The 16,999-nt window shown below is 42.4% G+C and overlaps 1 protein-coding gene across 15 annotated transcripts in view; it reads left to right on the top strand.

The window, feature by feature from the left end:
• The window catches only part of RGS7 (regulator of G protein signaling 7), a 281,681-nt gene that overhangs the window by 196,304 nt on the left and 68,378 nt on the right, over positions 1–16,999 (top strand). For all 15 annotated transcript variants that reach the window (XM_053300907.1, XM_053300896.1, XM_053300935.1 and 12 more), the window contains one exon: positions 9,896–9,946. In XM_053300907.1, the coding sequence (XP_053156882.1) occupies positions 9,896–9,946 (51 nt within the window). The remainder of the gene's footprint in view (positions 1–9,895; positions 9,947–16,999) is intronic.

Below are 16,999 nucleotides of genomic sequence, written 5' to 3'. Positions count from 1 at the left end.
ACACACTTTAAACTTTTAAAGATTTTACTTAATTGTTTGAGCTGCAAAATGGCAAACAGAGAATTTCACCTGATTCATCTTATTAAAAGATGTGGTGATTCTTCTTCTTACGGATTAATGGGAAATTACTATTTTCATGCATTACTGCATCTCCTTTGAAATTTTAAAATATTGTTACACCGCCCTCCAACCCATTCTCTGAGGTGTGAGAAGTTTCAGAAGTGCAAAACTACTTGGATTCTGGCATCATCTGGAAAAGAGATCACTGGAGGCTCATGTGTCTCTGTAATATTTGGTTCATCCACAAATATACAGGTTGAGCATTTGATGGAGTTAGAAGAGCAGCAGAGGATGATCATAAGCCAGCAACAGGTTATCCATTCCCAGAAAGCAAAACCTTACACCCTGAGCTGCCTCAGCTTTCCCTTTGGCTTATTGTCAGGCCTGGCTGATGGGTTAAAAGAAAAAAGAAAAAAGTTTTTTCCTCAGGAGGAAAACACTAGATAGATGAACAAGTTAGGTGAAGCATGAAAGATCACAAGACTTGCAGGTAAACTCAAGTGGCTCTCAATTTCTGGCTGGTATTTGAGTTTTTCTTTTGTTCTTTTCCATTGTTGCACAGCTGTATTTATTAAAAATAAAATTAAAAATTTGGTTTTAAAAAATTACAAGATTGTGTAAGACAACAGTTCAAAAATACATGCTAAGCCTTTGAAACATTCATATAATTTGCCAGACATTTTAAAAAACAAAAAACCACACCACATACTGTAGTATTAAGCCAGGAAAAGTCCTCATGAAATTAATAATCTCTGATTATACCGTAATTGGTAATTAATTCTAACAGAAATATATGTAGATAAAATAGTAGTTAACTCAAAAAGTTACTAAGCAATTTGTATCATAGTTATATGAAAGTTACTGAACAATTTGTGTCATAGTTATATAAAGTTATATTGTTCAGAAAATCCCTCAGTATATTCCATTAAATATTGGTTTACTACTTTAAAACTACATGAATTGCCTCAGGAATATATTAATTATAAGTGCCAGCTTCATTAGAAGAACCTAGCACAATGATTTTTTTAAAAAATCACCTGGTGTAGATGGGCTCCCAGTGGAATTTTATGGAGAAAGTAACCAATAGCATTATGCAATTAGTGAATCGAATTGCACATCTCTAAAAATAAATGACCATAGGTGTATGGTCTTTTGGACAAGGGGGAACAAATGTCCCCTGGCCCACAGGGTCTGAGAGGCCTCCAAAGGGCCCCCAAGGCCAGTCCCCCCTTCTTGCCATCTTCTGCTTTTTAAAAATATTTTAAAAATATTTAGTAGAGATAGAGTGCGGGGTGTGGTTCTCACTCACAGCAGTGAGTGGGGAGGCAGCGGTGGCGAGAGCTCCTTCCATGGGCCTGGCCTGCCATTTGGGATGCAGACGGGCCCATGGAAGGAGCTCCTGCTGCCGTCTCCGCCACCATTGCAGATGGTGGCCAAGATAGTGATGAAAGCTACTTCCATGGGCCTGCCTGCTGTCCAAATGGCAGGTCAGGCCATTTTCGGCCCATTTTGTGCCTCTGTGCACATACATAATGGCCTGACCTGTCATTTGCGCTGCAGGCGGGCCTATGGAAGGAGCTCTCTCCTCCACCTCCCCCCTCACTACTGCGAGCACTATTGGAGCTCTGCACCCCATCTCATTTTGGGCCTCTGCTCATGGCCTAGGGGCATGGCTTGGGGTGCATGTCCAGGGGGGGGACATGGTTTGGGGCGTGTGCTCGAAGGAAAGAATGGAAGCCCCCTGGCTGCAGTTTGTCCCCTGGCTACCATTAAGGTCACTACTTGCCTGTAAGTGACTTAGATATGTCTTGACACTGGGGAGAGGGAATCCCTTTGACAGAATGGGATCAATATATTTGCAACTGATGGTTAGTTCTATTCTTTTAAGAAAATAAGAACATGAGAAGAGACCTGCTGAATTAGGTTCAAGGCCTATCTTGTCCAGCATTCTGTTCTACACAGTGGCCTACCAGATTCCTCAAAGAAGCCCATAGGCAAGAAATGAAGGCATGCCATCTCTCCTGCTGTTGCTCCCCTGCAACTGGTATTTGGAGGCATCTTGCCTCTGAACCTGGAGACACACTATAGCCATCAGACTTGTAGCCATTGAAAGGCCTGCCCACCAAGAATTTGTCTAAGCCCCTTTTAGAGCCTTGCAAGCTGATAGACATCACCATATCCCATGGCAGAGAATTCCAAAGATTAGTTATGTGCCATGTAAAAAAGTACTTCCTTTTGTTGGTCCTAAATTTCCTGGTAATCAGTTTCATGGGATGACCCCTGGTTCTTGCACAAGGGAGGAAGAAAAATATCCATCCACTCTTTCCACACCATGCATAATTTTATAGCTCTCTATAACGTCTCCCCTTAGTCGCCTTTTTAAAAACTAAAAAGCCCCAGTTGTACACTGAGCTACATCTTCAATTAGTTATCCAGCACAACCCCATGATCCATCAAGTTGGAGGGTTTTTTTGCCCCAATGTGCATCACTTTACATTTACTTATCTTGAACCTCATTTGCCATTTTATTGCCCACTTACCCAGTTTGGAGAGGTCTGTTTGGAGCTCCCCACAATCTGTTTTGGATTTCACCATTAAACAATTTAGTATCAGCCGATTGGTGTAACTGAACCAGTTCGCATACCCGTGGTTCAGTCTAAATTTGGTTCGAATTGAGACCGAACCATGCCAAACGGTCAGTGCACACCTCTACTTCTGAATTGGCAGCCCCATGTAGAGTGCATTGCAGTAATCTGAGCACAACATGACCAAAGCAAGGGTGATACTGGCCAGATCTGCTTTCTTGAAGTGGATCTATGAAGACAATCTTGGCCATGACTACCACCTGTTTAGCCAGGAGCACTGCTGGATCCAGGGGCGAATCTAAGCTTTTTATCTGCTCCCTCGGGGGAGTGCAATCCCATTCAGAACAGTCTGAACTTTCCTCTCTTCAGTTGGGAAAGTTGTGTTTTCGCTTTGAATTTGAAATCAAGGTAGTTTAGCAGTGACATTTGTTTTTATGTAATGTGCTAACAATAATAAAGAGAATATATGAACAAGAATTATTATGAAAAAGAGTCTTAAGGAACTTCTCACAAAGAGATTGCTACTCTGCTGGTGCTGAGAACACTGACAGGGGAACAGGCATTTCTCATGAACAGATCTGATATTTGATTACTACAAAAGGAAATTATGGTTTTCTTTTTTACTTTCTTTTAAAGTACACAAGCAACTCACTTATTTTTACCTAACTCTACAGTGTTTAACCACTTCAATGAATTCCAAGGATAGGTATAGTTCTGGCTGATATGCCCCACAGTATTATGAAGGTGGAGCAAGAGCTGTACAACCCTTGCAGACATATTCCTGGATGCAAAAAGGGGTTTTGTGGGAAGGGAAGTAAAAGTAGCTGCTCCCTCCCTGTGTGATGCAGATGAGGGGCAAACCACACATGCAGTTAGATTCTTGCAAGGACAGAGCTCTTGTGCTGTCCTCGTAAACTTGTGGGACGTCAGCCATTGTTTTAGCACTTTAGCACATGTGCAAAAACTCTTGCTCTCCGGAGGCAGTCCAGCTCCTGTTAGCTGAATACAAATTTTCACAACTCCTCCTTTAAGAAAAGGAGAGGAGGTTAGACTGGAAGCACAATAGAAACTTAAGATACTGAGGCTATTTTTATCCATTAATAATGTCAGAATACTGCCACTTTCCCACATAATATTTCCTCTCAAGTTATATCCCACTCTTAGTCTCAATTAATCTCTTTCTCTAAAAAGCATCAGTAACACTCTGCAATTTGCACATTGATAACCTTTCTCATAGCATATTCACAGCTGCTTCTGAGTGTTGATTTCCCTGAAATAAGGAGTTTCAGTCATCTGGTTCATCTAAGAGTATAGCTGGATGGTTGAATACACTAAATGACAAAAAATGAGAAATGTATTTATTCAGAGAGCTCAGTAGGGAATCAAAGTCCCTGATGCTCACAGTGGTGCTCTTGATCCAAATCTGAGATCTGGGGTTTATTACAACATTTCTTTAAAAAAGGAAAGAAAAGATAAAAACTCTGCATTCCAAGCAGCGACTTCTACTTTAAAAAAATTATATTCATTAGCAGTATGCAAAAGTTTCACCCCAAAACGTGAGGAGGGGTTCAAAAGGAGAAGGCTTGGAAGGGAAAGTTTCTTCAAAAGCTTCCTATCTTGCCTTTTCGTCCTCTGTTCAGTGCAGAGGGGAAATGGCTTGTGTATGATCTACTGTTTTTGCCAGTGCCAGCCCACCCACCCCCAAATTGAGTAAGTCCCATTGAATTCAGCGGGTCATACTTCCAGGTAAGTAGGAATAGGTTTGCAGGCTTTGTCTGCCACCCTCCCATCCCCCTTAAAAGGGCCTGCAGACACCCATGCATAGCATTACTCTGTTTTTAAGCTGATCCCATGTTTTCAAAAGCGACAAACACGTTTTAATTTTTATTTGTTTCCAGTAGTCTTTTCCTTTCCAATACATTACTGATATTGAGACAGCTTGCACATCTAAATACTAATCAAGCTTATCATTGCCTTTACTAGCTCAACCATAGAGTATAGTGGAATTGCATAATAATGCATTAGAATATTGTACATTAGGAAAGGCTAGTCCATTGTAGGATGGCTTTGTCTTTTACTACTTGAACTGAAATATTCTTACTTTTCTGTCATTCATTCATATATGCAAGTTCTACTAATACTGATAATGTCTGAAACAAAAATTTGGAATGATGTTTGTTTTAATCAAATATATTCTGCCAGGTCAGGATAATTTATAAGTACACAATGTTTTTAGATCTTATTAAAATTTAGAAATGACTGGAACAAAGCTAATTCTATACAAGTTATTCATATTAGATGTATCATTATTTTTGACTTTTCAAATGCTCCAAATAAAATATGATGTATTTATTTATTTGATTTATATACTGCCCTTCCAAAAGTGGCTCAGGGCAGTTTACAATATAACATATATCTATATTTTATACACACTATTTGCAAACCCAAACATATAAATACCTGCACATTTGAAAAATGGATATAAGTATGTCTGTGCTGTGCTAATGCTTTTGATCGCTAGGTATCTCTAGGTTTACACTGATATAAATGAAAACCAGTTTATTTTAATCACTGATAAGTAACTGTAATCAGCTAGTGTATTGATACAGGAGTAAATATTTTATCTGCATGAGAGATAATTATAAGACCTATATAATTTAGGAATCTTGCCTGCTAATTTTGTATAATCATTTTTGTGCAATGTAGATTTATATTAAATGAGGTAAAATATAGAATAAGCTTAGTGGAGTTCAACTGAATAGATGTGGCAATCATAATTACTTATAACTAGCTGACCTCGTGCAGCATCTGTGCCCCTAGTTCTCCCTGTTTCTCCCACCCAGCCCCATTTCATTCACCCTGCCTTCAGCCTCATTTTGTTCTCCCCTCCTTCAGTCCCATTTCGTTCCCCCCCCCCCGCATTTCTCCCAGCCAGCCGGGCTGCCACTTCTCCTCCCCGCCACTTTCCCCGGTTGCCAGTACATCCTTAATTTTGGCCGGCAGGCAGGCCGAAGAAGGAATGTGCCGCCCTCTCCGCCACCTACCTGCCACCACAGTTTTCTCGCCTGCCTGCTGGCCGCTTTCTCTGCCTGGCAGCGGTGGCCATTCACCACCATTCTTTCCCCGCCAGCTGGCCAGCTGCTGCCACCGCCACCATTTTCTTGCTCGTACCCGTGGCTATCTGGCAGCTGCTCGAGAACTTTCGCGAGAGCTGCCACACATGAGCTTAGCCACGGATACGTCTTAGAGAATCAAATATATAGACAGAAGATAGCAACACCAAAAAAGGCACCCTGCTTTATCTGTATTACCTTTACTTTTAAAAAGCATGGGAAATAATTAGGACAAACTGGTAGAATAGGTTATCATTGCCACATGCCTTAAATATGGTAGTGTCATAAAATTCACCTTTGCATTTACATATAATGCATTTTGTGGGGACAACTCTGTCCTTACTTGATAAAGCTGAAGAGTGAAAATGAGAAATGGTGGATTCCTGATGTACAGAGCTGTTAAACTGGAGTACTGTATTTCAGGTTATTTAGTACTACTGAAGTAACTACTGCTTTTTATCAGCTCCGGCTGATATGCCAACTGCGCCCGTTTCTCGAGACCAATGACCTCAAAACAGTGGTACATTTGTTGGTAACCTCCAGACTTGACTTATGTAATGCGCTCTACGTGGGGCTGCCTTTGTACGTAGTCTGGAAATTTCAGTTGGTTCAGAATGCGGCAGCCAGGTTGATCTCTGGGTCATCTTGGAGAGACCACATTACACCTCTGTTGATAGAGTTACACTGGCTGCCGATAGGTTTCTGGGCAAAATACAAAGTGCTAGTTATAACTTATAAAACCCTAAACAGCTTAGGCCCTGGGTATTTGAGAGAACACCTTCTTCATTATGAGCCCTACCGTCTATTGCGGTCATCTCTGGAGGTCCGTCTCCAGTTGCCGCCAGTTCGTCTGGTGGCCACACAAAGACTGGCCTTCTCGGTTGCTGCCCCGGGACTGTGGAATGCGCTCCCTATTGAGATATGATCCTCTTCATCTCTGACAATTTTTAGAAAATATTTAAAACCCCCTTTTTTTTTACTCAGGCTTTTTCAGCTTCTTAATAATGTATAGATTTTAATTCTGTGATTGATTTTTAAATTTTTAGTTTTTAATTGTTTTTATGTTATTTTATGTGTGTTTTTAACTGTTTTATCATTGAGAACCATTGAGGCACGGGTGTGGGGCAGAATAAATGTGTAATAAACAAACAAACAAACAAACAAACAAACAAACAAACAAACAAACCGCTTTAAGCCACAATTACCTGTACTCTTGCAAAAATAGGGATGTGCACAAATTGATTTGGTGCATCTAGTAGGGAATTGATTCAGCATGGCCTGCCAAATTGTTTTGACGGGGAAGAGAGTGGTATCTTTAAGCATGAGTAAAGCAGGTCCTTATCTGCTCCTCCACCACCCTGCTGCTTTTCTGAGCATGGCACTGCACCTCTCAGAAGTCCGTGTGCAGCCTCGAATGTCTCCATTTTGGAATTGTGCACAGATTTTCCTGGCCATTCAGATTATTTTTATGTTCATTATCTTTTGTCTGAACTGAAAGATGAGATTTTTTAAAATGTAGCCAAGTTTTATCTGATATTTTTTAGTAGAATTCATGTTGTTAATGTTTCCTTAGGATTTTAATTAACAGGATAGTATCATATCATTAGTCTGGTTTTATTATATTAAGGTTGTTCACACAAACAAAGATTACCTGGTTGGGGAGGGCTGGAGCCATCCTTCCCCCACATGATCTACACTGCTCTTTGGCTTACCTGCACTACACACCCAGCGCACAACAGCTCCGAGAGCTCTGAGGGAGCAGGGGGGTTGTGGCCTCCCACATCCCTGAATGGCTTGGGTCCAAGGTATTTAAGACAATGCCTTCTTCTTCATGAACCCCACTGCCTATTAAGATCATCTGGGGAGGTCTATTAAGATCATCTGAGGAGCTTGGATCCAAGGTATTTAAGAGAATACCTTCTTCTTCATGACGGCTCTGAGAGCACTGAGGGAGTGGGCGGGGGGAGCAGACCGCAGCCTCCCACATCCCTGAATGGCTTTGGTCCAAGATATTTAAGAGAGCACCTTCTTCTTCATGATCTCCACCACCACCTATTAATATCATCTGGGGAGGTCAGGTTGTGGTTGCCACCAGCTTGGTTGGTGGTGATTCGAAACTGGGCCTTTTCTAGGGTTGCCCTAGGACTTTGGAATGCAGTTCCTAATGAAATTAGAGCCTCCCCTTCTCTGGATGTTTTTAAGGACCTGAAAACATACCTGTTTAACCAGACTTTCAGTTTATAGTTTTAAGTTTTAGAGTTTTTATCTGTATTGTAAACTGATTACATTGTGTCAGTGTTTTAATTTTTGTGTTTTAGATTGTGAACCACCCAGATTCTTGTGCCTCCTGCTGCCAACCCACACCTTCCACTGCTGCCCCGCTGTGAGGCCGAACGTCCAATTTTTTCAATAATTCTAGCCACCGGGGGTGGGGGGGTGAGCTGAGCAGCTCCCCCCATGGTGGTGGCAGTAGTGATGCCGGAGTGGCGGCTGTGCCTGACCATCCAGCCCAGCAGCCCCTGAGAACTGCGAGACACTCCAGTGCTCCTGCACAGTTGGAAAAGAGCATCACGATGGTCAGGCCCAGGGCCCGCTTCCACTCCATTATTAATTATTATTATTTATTATTATTATTATTATTATTATTATTATTATTATTATTATTATTATTACATTTATATCCCGCTCTTCATCCAAGGAGCCCAGAGCACTGTACTACATACTTGAGTTTCTCCTCACAACAACCCTGTGAAGTAGGTTAGGCTGAGAGAGAAGTGACTGGCCCAGAGTCACCCAGCTAGTATCATGGCTGAATGGGGATTTGAACTCTGGTCTCCTCGGTCCTAGTCCAGCACTCTAACCACTACACCACGCTGGCTCTCCATCTGCTACTGCCAATGCCGCCACCATGGGGGAAGTCTGGGGAGGTCTGTTCTGCTCACCCCCACCCCAGTGGCAAGAATTATTGAAAAAATTGGTGGTTTGGCCTCGTGGCAGGGGGAAGCCTGCGGTGGGAGGGAGGCTCATGGTGGTGGGGGTATCGCAGCAGTGGGGCCTCATGGTGGATACGGTCTGTGCACCAAAATCACCTAGGTGTGCCACTGATTGGGGGGGGGTGTTTCCCCACTGCTGGAAGTTCTAGCCGCCCAGCTCTATGCTGCCACACAACCAGGGACTAGGGAAGAAGGGTGCACTCACACTCTTCTACCTTGGTAAAAAGCTCAGAGAGAGTACTCGGGCTACCCGGCAGGGCAGTGCCGGGATCGGGCTCAATCCTGGTGCCCCACATGATCAGCCCTACCCAGGTAGGACTGTGCAAGCTCGGGTAGGGCTGCTCATGTGAACACCCCCAATGTTTAGTAGATCAGCATATTATTTTAGTCTTTAATTGTGTAACTGTCTTTTAGTTTTCTCCTGAATGATCATTATGTGTTTATTTTTTGGTCAGTGACCGTAATAAAGATGATGATGATGATGAACTATTTTGTGAAAGCCAAGAAAGAAACAAATTCTGTATTCAGGGGCAATGTGTTTCCTTACAAAAACATTCTTATAATCCGGATATTTTTCTCAACATTTTAATATTCTCAGCATTTTTTTTAGATTGATTTCTAGATGTACACACAATACTTGAAAATAGTATCATGGGAATGTAGTTCATTGCAATTTGGTGCCAGTGCCTCCATTTTGGAATTGTGCATCAAGGTTCTTGAGCTAAAAACTCTTAACACTGAGCCCATGTAAGCCTCATTGAAATAAACAGACCGTATGCCATTCATGGGCAGCTCCTGTTTATTTTAACATTACTGCAACAGGGCTTGTGCAGGAGAGATTCCTGCTGAACTATTATTACAGTATGCTGATCCAGACTAGTTAGTCATGACTAAGCATCATTGAAATCAATAGGACACATAATGACTAACAAGTCATAAATTTAAATGGGACTTAGTAATGGCCAATTTAGTTTGAATGCCTATAGTACTAACATGATGCATTTCCCCAAGACAGTCCTAATGCTGAAATATAATTAAAACTGGCTCTCTTGGGGAATGCTTCTTGTTATTAAAATGTCTATTAATTAAACAAATTTACAATAAAGAAAGTGCATTTTTAATAATATTATAATTTTCTTTCTAGGTTCAGACATTGTTCAGTGGTTAACGAAGAATTTATCTATAGAAGATCCAGGTAAATACATTATTATTTATTAAACAGGTACTTCTTTGTGCTTTTTAAACGTTTGTTCTTGAACCTGCTATAATGATAGCATTGGCATTTGTTTCATAGAGATATAGCTACTCACTTAGGTGATCACTTCATAGATCTGAATGTCGTGGCCCACTTTCTATGGGGTGAGAGGGCCCTTTTTTATTGGGCAACCCTCTTAAAATATCAGTTCTGAATAGTAGATTTGCTGCCACCACGGACCACACACCTTTTCACCTAGGGATCCAGGTTTATATAGAAACACCTGTTTAAGTTTATATCAATGATACCTAGATGTGATTGGGTAAAAGGCATTGTGGGCAAGACACCTTTAGAGGAATTCTCAACAGCTCTTCAAGGCAAGGTTTCTGTAATACTAGATGTTGGGTTTTTTTCAAGTTACTAAAGGGTTATATGGAAACTAAAGTAAAACATACAGGCATATTTAAAGTTGATTAAACCCAAATGTTAACAGTAGTTATACTGTATTTACCCAAATCCAAGATGAGTCCCCCCTCCCCGTTCTTTCCTGTTAAATATAGGGAGTTGTTTCGAATTCAGAGTCCTCTTTCATTTGGGTAAATACAGGTATAACCTGTATTTAACTTCTATCTTTTAAGGTATTGCCTTAAATTCTGAGTCACCTTCTATTCGGGTAAATATGGTAATGCATCTTTGCTTCTCTGTCTCTCAGTAGGAAATACACTAAAAACACAGCCTAATAATACTGTAACAGGCCCTAGGCTTCCTTTCAACACAGCTGACACCTCTCTGAAGGCTTTTTCCCCTCAGAGATAACTGCCAGAATTCTCTCAGAAGACTAACTGCCAAAAAATGCCATTTCCTCCCCCAAACACACACTCCGGGTTCTATTTGCAGGAGGGAAGGAGGAACTTTTCTCTTGATTGGCAGCTCATTGAGCCACTCTGCCAGCCTAGTTAGAATCCTTTTATTAAAATCTGACAAAGTAGACTCTAGCCTGTGTGCCTCAATACACTGTGTGCCCAAATACCCTGAGCCCAAAGGCTACAACCTGCAGGGGAAGAAGCCTTAAAGTGCTTACCTCCCCAGCAGACAATCAAGGGCTCCTAACTGGGCAGGCAGATGATCCATCCAGACAATTGCCTGCTACTGCTGGCTACAAGGATGGTCAGGGGCTGGGATGCATCTTCCCAGCTCCTGGAATGCCTATAATTCTATAAAGCTTTTGTGCAGTGCATTATAGGCATCCTCCCAGCACTAGCTGGGAGGCTACTTGAGTGTAGGTGCCACGCGGATCTGTGCAGCACCGACACATGAGCTGTTAGCCTGGGTTAAGGGTGCTTTCACACCCCAAACCCAGGCTAAGTGGCAGGCTCCCTGAGAGGGTTTGCTGCCGTGCCGTTGCTGAGAGCTGTATGGCTCCCAGTGGTTCGCACACAGCGGCAAAACTGGCCTGGGCTTCCTTAACCCGGTTTTGCCTGTGCGTGCGAATAGCCCCACTGTGTGACTCAGTACACTGGCTTGTCAATGCTATTCGTCAATACACTGAATACGCCATGAGACAGTTTATTGGTTTTGCTGCAACAGACTAAGATGGCTACCCCTCCAGAATTTATCACTATGGAATACCAAAAAGGAATCGTTTATGGATGGGACGCTACAAGTTATGCCAGTGCTGAGTGCTCAATGATGCTTTGCCATTTGTAACAAGAGAAACCCATGCTGTCTCTAGACTAGAGTATGAAACCTGTTCACATTTGCTCTTATCAGTGCTGATTAAAAATCAATGACGTATATCTGCCATGTTATAAAGAAAAACAGACATGCTGCACTATTTGTTTTCAGTATGTAAATAAGTATTTAAAAGCTGTCTGGAAGCAGCAGGTTGAGGAAGAAGAACGTTGCAAGTAGAAATGGGTAGCAAAACTCACAATCTGCTGTTCATAGACATCTCTTGTACCTTTCAGTACTTTCTACCATTTGACCAACGTATGTGTAATTATCCTGCCTTCAAACTATGTTGTCACTTCCTGTTCCAATCATAATTTTATGCAGCCTATCTCCAGCCTTTCCACTTACTGCTGTTCATTTCGTCATTTTCCTTCCCCTTTCATAACCTTCCCCATTTTTTCTCTTCCCACTCTCACTTCTTTTTATAGACATCTCTTGTGGAAAACCCCTTTCAAGACAGCACTCAAGATTTCTAGCTTTCTGCTGTCACCTATTTATGCTTAGTTCCATCATGGGCTCAGAGCCAATACTGATGATAGGAGATTGGTTTGAATCAAAGAATTGAGTTCAAGCCCCACCAATAGAGGAGACTCATTCTTTGGCCAAGAGCCACTTTTCCCCCAGCCTCAATCCCATCTGTGAAATGATGACCTATTTTATTGGGCTATTTTATTGGGCAAACACAATAAAGATTGCAAACACTTTATAAAATACATGGTAGATAAACATATTAGTAGTAGGAATTTTCAAAACTCAACATAAATATTGTCTGGCAACTGTTTCTTTTGGCAATGGACAAATGTTTTCTCAAATCCTTTGCAATTGCACTTAGCAAACTGAGCAGTATAGGTCTTTTTCATGTCAGAGGTGTGTGCTGCTTCACAGCTTGCTGCTTTTCAGGCCACAGAAGTGAGAGATCTCATCTTCACACTACTGAGATTCAGCGGTATGGTGCTAATGCGTTAGCAGCCATGAATAGCTTTCTATAGCTTGTGTCCCCCCACCCTTTAACTTTCTCTTTACTCTTGTAAAGCATTAGAACTAGAAGAATCTTTGACTCTGTAAGAACGAAAGTAGCTGAAGCCAGGTCTGGCCTATCCACTAGGCAGTCGCCAAGAGTGCCAAGCAGGGAGGGGCTCCAATGGCTTGGGTACAGGGCCAGATCACCCTACAGGGCGCCCTGCTGGGTGCCTGCCATTGCATTCTCTGCTGCCCCCACTTGCCTGCCTCCTCCTCCTCTTCTGCCTGCCAGCTGCTTCTACTTCCAGCATGGCCTCTAACTGCCATAGCGGATTGTAATAATGTGAGTACAACATACCCACATAACATGAGTACAACATAACGTGAGTACAACATACCATGGCAATTAGAGGCCTCACTAGCGGCAACATAACTGGCCGGCAGACAGTAGAGAAGGTGGTGATGGGAACAGGGATGAGGTGAGCACAGGGATGGGGATGAGGAGGCAGGTATGGCAATTGGAATGGGGCAGTGGATGCAGCAGAGGGGATGGAGCAGTGGGCACAGCAGTGGCCAGGCTATGGGGCAGTGGGCGCAACAGCAACCAGGCTATGGGTTTGGGTCGGCAGCAGTCAGGCCTCGCCTTGGGTGCCAAAAATCGTTGGGCCAGCCCTGGTTGCAGCCAGAATCTTTTCCATAGTCTTCTTGTTTTCTTGTTCTATGCACTGTACTCTTCCCAGTACACAACATTACCTGGATGTGTTTGATGCACCACCCTCTTTCCTAGATGGAGAATTGCTAAACTAAATGAGCATGGTCATGGAAGATGTCCAGGAAGCAATCTGTTGTTTCTTTTTGTTTTTGATTTGCAAGTAATGATATTCTTCTTTAGATAATACTGGGTGACATTCCATGTAGCCAGGGCAGTCCTTAGGGCAGGGCGACTGGGGCAGTTGCCCCAAGCCCCGCGATGACACAGGTCCCCCTCTGGGCACACTGCAGTACAGCCTGCCCTCCTCTCTCCCTCAGTCTTATCTTTCCACTTATCTTTCTCCTCAGCCCCAGCTGGAGCCAATCTTTTGTGTCTGTGTGCAGCTTGAAAGGCTCCCAGGCAAACTGCTAGAACTCCGCCTCTCCCCACCTCTCAGCTGTTTGGTGGGTGGGCAGGGTTTCCAGAGAGGCCTCCATGCAGGCCACCCTGAAGCCCAGGAAAGAAGCAAGCAGGCAGGCCAGTAGAGAGTGTCCAGCAGCAGAAGTTCTCTGCAGACCCTGTGCCCAGCCCAGCAATAGTAATGGAGGTATGATGTGATTTCCTTTTTGTGGTTATTCCCCCCACCTTGAATATTTAGGGGTTGGCTTGCCATAGGGCTTTGGTATTGAGCAGAGGTGTAGGGCAGGGTAGAAGGAATATTGATCTTTAAATTGGAATGGATTGGACAAATTGTTGGTTTTTAACTGTTTTCTTTAATTTAAAAACCCCCATCCAAAAAGTCTTATAAGTGGCTTGTTTCATGGCAGAAAATTACAAAAATGTCTGGAACTGAAGCCCCCCCCCCCTTAGACCATCATTCCACCCCCATATGGAAGAGTGTGATCTTTGCCTTCATAAAAAAGGGTAAAATACCCCCCTATCTGCCTCAGCCTTTAGATCATCTGTCCTGGAATGACTTGGCATAGGGCTTTGGTATTGAGCAGAGATGTAGGGCAGGGTGGAAGGAATATGTATATTTAAATTGAAGTGGATTGTACAAATTGTTGGTTTTTAAAAAAATAAATCCAAAAAGTCCTATAAGAGGCTTGTTTCCTGGCAGAACATTACAAAAACTTCTTGAACAAACAATATATAATTTATTTGTTTGTTTATGAATGCACTGTGCTCAAGTTGATTTGCAACCCAGAAAGTCTGAGAACTGAGAACTGTGAAGCATGTGTTGTGCTTTTTATTTTTATTTCTTTAGAAATGCATTATATGTCCAAGCTGGTTGGACCAGTCCAAAAACCTCACTCACACTATTTCCACTGTATGTCATCAACCAGTATGATTCTGTAATGATATGAAATGTTAAGGAGACTCCACACATGCTGATTCGCCCCCAGCCCCACACACCCCTAGGGACAGCCCTGCATGCAGCTGAATGCTGGCATTAGTGACTTGCCAGGGCTGCTGAGCAACATGAATGGCAGCCCCATTGGTGTTGTATGACAGGACAGTTGTGTGACTTAAAGTAGCTTCCAGGTAGTTGCACAGTGGTTTCTCCACTGGAAACAATGTTGACCACTGAACCACATTTCCTTTCGAAATACTAAGAGAAATGGGCCTCTTTTGGAGAGAATTGAAGCCATATTTCTTAGCACGGATGGTCATTAGTGGTCCCAAGACATTTTATACAAGAGCTAGAGTGTTCAGGTTTGTTCTGATAACTAGGATTAACTTGAATGCTTGCACAGAGACAATGGTTCCTAAACTGTGCCAATAATGCGAATAGCCTGTGCCGTTCTTTTCCATTTCCACCATAAACTGTTGTAGAACCATCTCAAAGGACATTTTCAAAGAACATGATGGCTGAATTTCAACAATACGTAATCTGGAGTTTGTTTCCGAGCCTTTGAAGTAGACTATAGTCATCATTTATGAGATTTTTCCCAGGGTGATGAGGGTTAGGAATTTTAAAATGAAAGCTGGCTGATTCTGGTGTCAGTCTACCATTGGCTTCCAAGAAATGTTAAACTGTAGAAAATATTACATTCTCGGCCATTTCCACTCTATTAGCTCTTTTCTCTAGTCTCTGTGTAGGCGCCATCTGCATAATAAAGAATACTATGACATTCTGTATAAGTGCAATATTGTCATCTATTTTACAAGTTATCAGTATTATGGCATCCTTTTAAAAAGTGTTGTAATGTAGAATGTACACAATTATTATGCATGTACTGTATATCTTTTGGCACACATAGCTCCTTGAAATGCAATAATTTCAGTAACATGTATGCAGAACTCCCTAAAGCTGATAGTGAAACTGTGTTGGGGTAAGGATGTATATGGTAAGGATGGATAAAATGTTCATGTGCACCAAAGCTGTATTAACTACAGAGATCACGAGCAATTAATGACCAGCAATTAATTCACTACATTCTATTTGCTGTAGATCTCACCTAAAATGCCTGTATAGTGTCAGTTAGTCAATTACTGATATTGCCAATGGCTATTACAACATAAACAAGTGTATGGAAACAGTCCAGTCCTTAAAATTATAAAATATCTGTCATTATGGAGAAAACCATGATAAACGTCTGTCCAGTTAAATAAAAACAAGCCCTGTGACAATCTATGTAATTTTGAGACACAAAAATGTGCATATGAACAATGCAACCCTGTAAGTAACTAACGTATGCATATGTTCCAAGAGCATATGTATTGTAGAAAATGTATATTGTAGAAAACTGCTGTTGTAACTTTAGGAACATAGGAAGCTACCATATACTGAGTCCATCTAGCTCAGTATTGTCTACATAGGCAGCGGCTTTTCCAAAGTTGCAGGCAGGAATCTCTCTCAGCTCTATCTTGGAGATGCCGGAGAGGGAACTTGGAACCTTCTGCTCTTCCCAGAGCGGCTCCATCCCCTCAGGGAAATATCTTACAGTGCTCACACATCAAGTCTCCCATTCATATGCAACCAAGGCAGACCCTGCTTAGCTAAGGGGACAAGTCATGCTTGCTACCACAAGACCAGCTCTCCTCTCTGGTCTTTCATTAGCTGAAAGGGTTAACCTAGACACATTCCATCAGGTACCCATTTCGTGATAACAAAAAGGAATAATGCAAATCCAGAGCTGGAAATAACAAAAAGGCTGTCTTCGAGGAGCTAAGGCTGCTCCTTGAAAACAATTCATCATCACAAGAGTCCTGAGAGTATGAGGTTGGTTAGGCTGACAGCTCAAGACTAGCCCATGGTGCCCTGAAAGCTTCTTGACTGAACAGGGAGCTGAACCTAGATCCCTCAGGCCAGATCCATGACTCTATATGCTAGATCTCTAGGCATAGAAATACAATAACATAGGAAGCTGCTTTATACTGAGTTAGACTATTGGTCCATCTAGCTCTGTCTACACTGACTGGCAGTAGCTCTCCAAGGTTTCAGGCAGCAGTCTTTCCCAACACTACCTGGAGATCTGCATACGAAACAGATGCTCTACCACTGAACTACGTCCCCATCCCCCAAGGTAATCATCCACCAGTACACTACAGTCTATGTCTTCAAGACCACAGTATTCCACAAAATCAGAGAAGAAGGGAAATATGGCAAGGTACTTACGGTGCATTTAGCTCAAGATGGGCCATCCAATCACCCATTCTAAGCGGGT

The sequence above is a fragment of the Hemicordylus capensis genome, chromosome 1 (assembly GCF_027244095.1).
Source record: "Hemicordylus capensis ecotype Gifberg chromosome 1, rHemCap1.1.pri, whole genome shotgun sequence".
Classification (NCBI taxonomy): Eukaryota; Metazoa; Chordata; class Lepidosauria; order Squamata; family Cordylidae; genus Hemicordylus; species Hemicordylus capensis.
The sequence above is the reverse complement of the archived record's forward strand: the minus strand, read 5'-3'. Positions and strand labels throughout refer to the sequence as shown.